The following is a 9,810-nucleotide window of genomic DNA, read 5'->3' on the forward strand; positions in this document are numbered from 1 at the left end:
TATTCATTTTACAAAATAATTCTTATTTTATAGAGTCCTAGAAAATTTTGTTACCAATTTTAGAAGAGGTAACCAGCTTCGATAAAATTGTAGTCGATTAATAAAACAGTAAAATAAATTTTTATTCCGATTTCTGTAGCAAATTCCTATTATTAATTTCACAAAATAATTCTCATTTTATAGAGTCCAAGAAAATTTTGTTACCAATTTTAGAAGCAATAACGAGCTTCGATAAAATTGTGGTCGATTAATAAAACCGTAAAATAAATTTTTATTCCGATTTCTGTAGCAAATTCCTATTATTAATTTCACAAAATAATTCTCATTTTATAGAGTCCAAGAAAATTTTGTTACCAATTTTAGAAGCAATAACGAGCTTCGATAAAATTGTGGTCGATTAATAAAACCGTAAAATAAATTTTTATTCCGATTTCTGTAGCAAATTCCTATTATTAATTTCACAAAATAATTCTCATTTTACAGAGTCCTAGAAAATTTTGTTACCAATTTTAGAAGCGACACGAGCTTCGATAAAATTGTAGTCGATTAATAAAACCGTAAAATAAATTTTTATTCCGATTTCTGTAGCAAATTCCTATTATTAATTTTACAAAATAATTCTCATTTTATAGAGTCCTAGAAAATTTTGTTACCAATTTTAGAAGAGATAATGAGTTTCGATAAAATTGTGGTCGGTTAATAAAACCGTAAAATAAATTTTTATTCCGATTTCTGTAGCAAATTCCTATTATTAATTTCACAAAATAATTCTCATTTTACAGAGTCCTAGAAAATTTTGTTACCAATTTTAGAAGAGGTAACCAGCTTCGATAAAATTGTAGTCGATTAATAAAACCGTAAAATAAATTTTTATTCCGATTTTTGCAGCAAATTCCTATTATTAATTTCACAAAATAATTCTCATTTTACAGAGTCCTAGAAAATTTTGTTACCAATTTTAGAAGCGACACGAGCTTCGATAAAATTGTTCTCGATCACTGAAGTCGTAAAATAAATTTTCTTTTCGATTTCTGTAGCAAATTCCTATTTATTCGCGGGATCAGCTAACTTTCTCGAGTAAAGGCGAGTCCAGTGACGAACAATGGCGTGGTGATGCTTTATCCTAGAATTTTTTCAACTACCTAATACGAGATTTCAACGGTGTAATAAGAAATCCTTGAGAATCGAGACAGTGGCGACGAATTGTGCCATTTTTCGCGAACCAGTTTGCCTCTGTCATTTCGGCGCTGAAGAAAGTCGCGACTGTGAGAAAGTCGCTAAAATAATTAACATGTATCACGCTTTGTATCGACCACCTTGATGTAATACTCAGAGGAGAAAGAAGTGGGGAAAAATTAATTTCTGAGAATCGTTTCGTTACGGACGCGGGATCTGCTTGCGCTTTCTAACGAAACCACGAGGGCAATTGTGAACACTGACCTCTATAACACATATTATGTATACAGTGATTTCGAACGAAATGATATTGATTCTTAGAGAAGACGAAATCGATGAAAAGTTGAATCGATTCGGAGAAACATTGATTTCGTGCATTCGTGACAGGACATGACATTTGTGGCAAGAAATAGGATTTTATTTATGTGAGAGCATTGTCGATTAGCGTAATAATCTCTTAACCATAGTTTTCCATAGTATCTTTGTTCGAATAATATTGACATAAAATTTTATACCTGATTTTAATTAAAAAATATATTAATATTAACGAAGACATATTTTACGTGTATTTTATCGTATGTTATTAAATTTTTAAACTCGAGAGACGATTTTTGATTCTCATTTATTTTTATTTGGTTACCTTCCAGTTGCCATTTTTAAAATACAGTAAATTATTTAAAATAAAGTAACAGAATACACGAATTATTTAAGTAAAATCGTTATACGCGTTAATTAATTTATTTTGGAACAGAAAAATTTCAAGCAATTTTTATATATTCAGATAAAAATCTTCGAGTGCAGGGAGTTGAATATATTAAATATATTATTAACGGATAATGTAAAGAGTACATATTAGAATATAAATTGTCGTGTTTTCTTTGATCGGTAACATAATATAATTTTTAATATCGCGATTAATTTATTAAGGTTTAATTGAAAAATTATTACTAGTTTGTAAGAACTATTCTATTATTCTCTTTTACTAATTGCACAGGAAATGATCGAATTTCACGCACTAGATTCATCAGACTAGGCGCTCGATCTCTTATACACACGTTGAAATCACCAGCGTTCTATCCACACTGTTTTACCGACCTGATCTTTAGTCAACACATTTCTCCAGCGATTTTCAATTACACACTATTTGAAATTCACATAAAATTGAACTCGTTAAAACAAATCAAGTTATACCGAACAGATCAAATAATAACGAAGTCATTACCTACCTCAAGCTCGTTTCACAGGGAATTAATCATTCTTATTAATCTCCCTCGATCTCGTAGATCTCGTGCATTTGCTTCGAACAACTTTCTTCATACAAACATTAAACTCTTCGGCAATCCAAATCCCAACCATTTAATCCAATTTTCAATTCACTTAACGTAGAATGCTCAACTACAAACTCTTTCGATCACTCGCATCATTTTAATTTCGAATCACTATCGTTTGCACTCTCTTCGTGTGGAAACAGTAGTCCAAAGAAAATCCCACAAGAAACACAAAATTTCCAGAGAAATTTTTCGTCTGTAGCAATTAGGTAACAAGAATAACACGAAATAAAAAAAACCTTCGTTCATCGATATAGATGACATAGACACTATAGACACTAATAGTAGATATTAATAAATAATAAATAACAGTTAATAAACTAATAAAGACAGCGAACACTGAAACTAATAAAGATCTTCGTTCCTCGATATAGATTACGTAGACACTATAGACACTAATATTAGATATTAATAAATAATAAATAACAATTAATAAACTAATAAAGACAGCGAACACTGGATAAACACAGAAATCTTCGTTCCTCGACAAATCACACGACACCAACGTAGAATAAAAATTAAAGAGATAAATCTTCGTTCTTCGATATACATAATTTCTACAACGGTAACACTGACAAAAATAACTGACAAGGATCAGACATCTTCGTTCCTCGATGTAACATGCAACGATAACACTGATAAAAATAACTGACAAGGAGCAACAACCTTCGTTCCTCGATATAACATGCAACGATAACACTGATAAAAATGGTGGGCAAAGGCAGAAATCTGCGGGAATTATATAACAGAATGCTTTCGGAGGTTAATAACAACGTGGAAGAAAGTGCTCGAGGCGGTCGATCCACCGTTGGATTCTGTTCTGCTGGTCGTGTTCGCATCGAAGGCATAGCGGGGGCAATGTCAAGGTGCTATAAGGCCTGGCGCATCCTTCACGGCCGGTCATTCCACGCGGAGAAATTCGATCGACGCGAAGAAGTCCCAAGGAACGCCGAAGAGCAGCCAAAGATCCGAGGATGAAGATCGTCTTGTTCGCGTGCGCGTGTTCCTTGCTGATTTCCGTTCAGGCCATCGGCAGATACAGAGGATTAGAGTTCCTGGACCCTTGCTCCAGCAGGGACTACAATGTCGAGAGCTGCCTTGCTAGGTCGGCCAACGTACTCACCGAGCGCTTCCGCCATGGTAAAAAATTCTTCCATTTCTTCTTTCCCCCTTCCTTTCGCAATTTCTTTTTTTAATTACATAAACAAATTATTAATTCGAGCTCGTGTACTCGAGTTGGGTAATAGAAGCTGGTTTGATTAATTTAAAAGGTGGGTTCGGTGCTCCGATATTTTTATGGAAAATTGTGATGGTAATTATGAAAGTGGACTGGGTTAAAGCTATAGAGTACTATTTTTGAGAAAATAGAAAGGAATGTTGAAGAGAAATTATTAATACTTCGGGAGGCATCTTGTGTGACTTAGGCTACTTTTATAATTACTGGGACAATTGTGTTGGAAGAAGTAACTTATTATAGCAGAAATTATTCAGGAATTGTATAATAAGGTACTAGATATTCTAACCCTTTGCACTGGGCGATCTTTTCGTTACAGAAATATAGTAATTCGAAGACTATCTGCCATAAAGTCGAGGATATTTTCAAAACGGTAAATAAGAAGTGCAAATTAATTGTAAGAATTATTTTACCTCAATATTCTACGCGTCATTGGGAAATTTAAAATTTGAGATATTAATTAACAACGATTTTAAAACCAAATTAAATCTTTCGAGTGCAAAAGGGCTAAATTATAGCCTAAGTTATAGACAAACCTGGTCGCTCAATAAAATTTATTACAAAAGGAATAATCTTCGTGATATTTAATCTTTTATTTCACAAATTTGTTTAATTACCCACTGTTTAATTAATACAGGTTTAAAGTCGAATTTTTGGACAAAATTTTATTACGGATATTCGATTTAAAATTGAATCCTCTGCGTGTCGAGTACGCTGGTCTCGTTTGGACGATTGTTGGCAGGACACCCGGTAGATAGTGTTGACCAAGTTGCGTTACACGTTTGTCCGAGAACGGCAGTCCCATTTTCTAAAAGTAGAATTCGCGTGTCGTGCAGGGAAAAATACGGAAGTCGAAAGTCAGGAATTACAGATCGCTGGAGCACGTGGTGTCGTTGGGAAAAGAGTAAAAAAGCATGGTGGCAAAGAAGCAGGTTATAACGGTGTATTCGAATGGTCACCCAGTGTCCTACATTCCACCAGCACTATACACGACAGCCAGATGGAATAGGTTCGGTTTACTCGCGTGGATTGAATAAAACATTTCACGAATTCTTGCCATTGAATAGAGCGACTTGGTCTGGCCATTTTTCAAAATTCTCTCTGAGTTATTACTTTCGATTATTCTCGATGGATTGCAGAGTGGTAAGCTAATGCGAAACGAGTTCTAATCAAGTGATTACCCCTCTTCTCTGTCTAAGTATGGAATTATCTGAAAGATAATAAAAGTAAGAAAGAGGGAATGGTTAGGAATTGGTCTGAAAATAATTTTATTTCAATTAAAAGTTCAGACTTCTCCGTTGGATGTAGGAAAAATATTTTTCTCTGACTTCCAATCACGACTTTTTAGATTTAGAATATACAATTTAGTCTTCTAAGAATCGAATAAAAATAAAGAAAGAAATAATATATAATAACTAATAAATAGCTGAAAGAAATGAAAGAATTACCTATTTAATTAGTAACATTTTTACAATTCTTTCAGCTACTCCATAAATAACATAATACAAAATTTTATTCCATATTTAATAATATTCAAATTATAAAACTTCCAGAGAATTGGTCTTAAATTAATTTTATTTCAATTAAAAGTTCAAACATCTCTGTTGGATGTGGGAAAAATATTTCTCTCCTTTAATTACAATTTTTTGGCTTTATAATATATAATTTAGTCTTTGAAAATTTAAACTTAAAAAAAAGGAAAAGGATTAATAGCTAATAATAAATAAATAGCTGTAACGAATAAAAGAATTACCTATTTAATTAGTGATATTTTCACAATGCTTTCACCTATTCCATAAATTACATAATTCCAAATTTTTCTCCATAATAATATTCAAATTACAAAACTTTCACAGTGATCCACTAAAATAAATTATAAAATTCTCACAGCAACCCAATAAAATAAATTCCAAAATTATCACGATAATCGAGGAAAATAAATTAAAAATTCCATAGTGGAGGGTGTCGATATTAATTCAGTGGTTATAAAACTCTAGGTTTACCTCAACTGGGTTATCCAGAGGTGGAGCCAATCATCCTGGACGAGCTGCACATAGCTCTGGGCGGTGGATCAGATGGCTACAGGGCTCAGTTCAAAAACGTCACTGCCAGAGGAGTTTCCACGTTAAGAGTGACTGGTTTGAGGGCCAGGTTATCAGAAGACGAGGTGCAACTGCAGTTGGCCCTCAGCATCCCGAAAATCAGAGCTGCTGCCAAGTACAGGTCCAGTGGCACTCTGCTTTTGGTGAAAGCCAGTGGAGCTGGCGATTATTGGGGCGAATATGGTAAGAAACAAGAGTTGTCTTAAGTGCACTCGTTGTTGCAACATTTAGCGTTCAATTCCGTGACGTGTGCGTAGTTTCAATTAAGGTGAACTCAATTTGGCGGTACAGTTGTAATAGACCTAACAGATCTCCTTGAAGACATGCAGTTACGAAAGTAACAGAATTCTGAGTTTACTCCAAGCAAAGAGCAAAATTGTGAAATTTTCTGCCAATCTTACGTTAATGAAAATCTCAAGGTTTAGGGTTCGCGAGATAATTGCAAGAGCAACGAGCAAAATTGCAAAACTTTTCTGCAATTTCTATTTACACAGAAAGTCATAGAATTTTATGACTACTCGGAATAAAAAGTAGAACTGTGAAATTTTTTACAGAATTTGCATTTATACTAATTAGAGATTTCGAAGTTTACGTTAGCAGTAAGAGGCAAGGCTGTAAAATTTTTTACGAAATTTGCATTCGTTCTGCGGAATTCGAGGTTTATATTTCAAGGTGGAAAGGAGAGTCGTAGAGTACCATATGCAATTTGCATTTTTTAAAATCGTAGAGTTCAAAATTTGCATTAAAGGCGAGAAAAAAAATCGCAAATTTATGGTATAATTGTACCATGTATTACAGAATTGTAGTCGTACAGATGAAAAGAAAATTTGCATACCGAAGGGAGAATGTCAAACTCCAATTGTCAAGGCGAAAAATGGCAAAATCAACGATGTTTGATTCGATTGTCGAGTCATTATTTTCTATTGCAATTGCAAAAACTGGGGAACATTAAACTAAACCGTGGAATGCTTGGAGTGAAACGTGGTTGGTGTTCAACTGGATTATTCTTGAGATAAAACATCGATTAGAATGCTGCGGGTTTTAACAGCTTGCAATGGCGTGCAATTATAATTCGCGAGATAGAGGAGCGAGTGTGATAGAATACCGCGGACTCAGTGAAAAGGTAAAAGTCAAGAGCGTAAACTTTCACCGCCGACGCAATGCAAATTTGTCTCCCAGCTCACTTTTATGTTTCGTTTTGTGGCTCCAACAATCGTAAGATTCATTGTCTGATTATGGTGTCAGCAATTTTCAAACGAGATCTACATATTTACATTGAACTTTTACATTGTACAAACTTTTACAAATTATTATAAACTTTTTCTGTGAAAGTTAACCTCGAATACTTTGAGATCGAACAGAGATTAAGTAGCTTTAATAAATTAAATTAAAAACAGAAGAATCTGTATGAAAATCATCGAAACAAGAATTTCAATAACAATAATTTTGTATTAATGAATAATATAGTACTCAATTAGAATTAATTTTATATTGAAAATTATTTTTGAATACTTTGAGATCGAACAATAATTAGTAGTTTCAATAAATTAAGTTGAAGAAACAGATTCAGTAAGAAAATTATCGAAATAATAATTTTGCATTAGGAAATAACATAATATCTAATTAATAATAATTTTATATACAAAAGTATTTCTAAATACCTCAAGATCGAACAGTAATGAGTAGCTTTGATAAATTAGATTAAAGAATAGATTCATTAAGAAAATTATTGAAACAAGAATTTTAATAACGATAATTTTATATACAAAAATTGTTACAAATTTCTCTGTTGAAAATTATGCTTAAATATTTTCCAGATTAAGAAATAATCAAGTATATCTGATAAATTAGAAAGGAATTTATGTTTTTAATTTTCTTTTTATTCAATGTATTAAAAAATATAATTTCTCTGTAATTAACAAAAGATTGAAGATTTTAGGACCAGCCTTAATAAATAAACAGCCTTAATACCTTCGCGTCGTGAGAGGCACTGCATTTATTTTCATGCGAATGGTACCATTGACCTCTAATGCATTCGCCTTGCAGAATGCAACCAGTTCTGTGCAACTGCACCTTGCTCTTTGCAAACATAGCTTAATCTCACGCATCATGTTTTACAGCTCGTTCCAGAAATCGAAAGAATTTTTAATAAATCGACACCTGTCTTATAGAATCAAGCTTTTGGTTAGTGAAAAATTGGAAACAGAAATTTATGGAAAATTTGAAAGATTGAAGAGGAAATTTATTATTCGCGCAAATCTAAGAAATTAATCTTCTCCATATTTGCAGAGGGTGTCAAGGCAAAGGTGTTCATCAGGGCGAAGCCATTCATAGTTCAAGGACGACGTTATTTGAGGCTGCAGCAACTCAAGATGGACTTCAGCGTGCAGAATATCAAGATGGGCGTCGAAAATGTCCGCGACAGCAACGCCATAATTCGTAAGTTAATTTAAAATATTAATCGAAACAACAAACTTGGAAATTTTCTTATAAATAATTAAATTAAAATAGATCAAATTATCACATCAAATTCAATTACTTGAAATCAAATTTTCAAAGGATTAAAAATGAAAAAACCTCTAATTTAAATATTACATCGTATAAATAGAAATCATGGTAATATAAAATTAAAAAAATTTAATTTCCTGAATCCTTAATTCATTAAATCCAAAAATGTGCAATGTAAATCATATCCTATTTTTTCTTATATTTGAAGCATAATTTAAATTATGGCATCATGGAATGTGTATAAAAAAATTCAGAATTTCATAAATAATAATTTCAATTAATCAAATCGTTGCTCGAGTAGTCAATTTGGTTCTTTCATGAAAAATGAATCTCCTGTGAGATTGCAATATACAATTTGATCGATAGTCCGGGAAACCTTTTGAAAAATTCAGAGAAATCAGAGAAATAATAAATGTACCGAAGCTTACGTAAAATCTCGTCAGAATCATCATAAAAATCGTTTCCAAATGACCATAATCGATGATCGATCGAGTTTAATGACACTTTTTCTTTTCAAATTATTTCAGTAGCCGCATTGAATCTCTTCATTAATACTAACAGCCAAGAATTGCTAAAAGAGATGAAACCGGATTTGAGAAGGAAGTTAGTCCAAGTAATGACGACATTCGTCGAAAAGATCTTTGCTCAGGTACCATACGATGCATGGATCATGGACTAAGCGAACCAAAATGGCGTCTTGTCCGTGGAGCTCGGTTAACAACGAAGGATGACCAAATACTCGCTCGTGTTCGATGAAACCACGACGAGATTTTCGAATACAAAACACGAAACGACAACAAACTTAACCAATTTCACCGAAAAATTTTATCAAACGAGGAAATTTTGCGTTACTTCTCGTGTTACTTAAAATTCATATTTAATTTCTTATTCCACTGGAATCAGCACGATCCTGAAGTATTTTAACGCCATAAGTTTACTTTGGTATTATTTATGTCATTTATTTGTTTGTTTACTCGTGTTAAGAGTATGAAATGTTGTAGACATTTTTGTGTGTGTGTGTATGTTCTGTGCGTGTGTGTGAAAATTGAATTAAGCATGTGTTTTAACACTGGAACTACTCGATGAAATTGAAATAACTGGTTTCGGACCTTTTATCCTTGCAGTTGTTGAAAATATGCAGATGAAATTGAGGACGAAATTTATTTTGATTTTTATCCAGACAGAGACGTAATATAGGCACCTATTTATTTTCATCGTTCTTTAATTATCGTTATTTGTGTGCAGCAGTATATTTATTTTATTGCAATAAGTTGCTATATATTAAAATTATAGAATAATGAAGCTAATACTATATACAGAAATGATATAATAATTAATAACAAATAAGTTTACTATTTATTATATATGTCGAATTTAATATTATATCTTATATATATATTTGGTAATTACTATAATTATTTGGTAATTACTCTAAATTGTGATTATGAAAATTTCAGTAGTT

The 9,810-nt window shown here is 32.4% G+C and overlaps 1 protein-coding gene across 1 annotated transcript; it reads left to right on the top strand.

Moving 5' to 3' along the window:
• Window positions 1–3,478: 3,478 nt before the first annotated feature.
• Window positions 3,479–9,027, top strand: Jhbp2 (Juvenile hormone binding protein 2). Its single transcript, XM_017900324.1, has 4 exons — window positions 3,479–3,644; window positions 5,736–6,023; window positions 8,130–8,279; window positions 8,876–9,027. Exons 1-4 carry the CDS (start codon window positions 3,479–3,481, stop codon window positions 9,025–9,027), a joined length of 756 nt encoding a protein of 251 aa, XP_017755813.1.
• Window positions 9,028–9,810: the final 783 nt, after the last annotated feature.

The sequence above is a fragment of the Eufriesea mexicana genome, unplaced genomic scaffold (genome assembly GCF_001483705.2).
Source record: "Eufriesea mexicana isolate 0111107269 unplaced genomic scaffold, ASM148370v2 scaffold1140, whole genome shotgun sequence".
In the NCBI taxonomy this organism is placed as follows: domain Eukaryota; kingdom Metazoa; phylum Arthropoda; class Insecta; order Hymenoptera; family Apidae; genus Eufriesea; species Eufriesea mexicana.

Excerpts from the sequence above, each read along its gene's own strand:
- Jhbp2 (XM_017900324.1), top strand. The coding sequence starts at position 3,479 with ATGAAGATCGTCTTGTTCGCGTGCGCGTGTTCCTTGCTGATTTCCGTT. Across the intron at positions 3,645-5,735 it reads CACCGAGCGCTTCCGCCATG|GTTTACCTCAACTGGGTTAT; the intron begins GTAAAAAATTCT and ends ATAAAACTCTAG. Across the intron at positions 6,024-8,129 it reads CGATTATTGGGGCGAATATG|AGGGTGTCAAGGCAAAGGTG; the intron begins GTAAGAAACAAG and ends CCATATTTGCAG.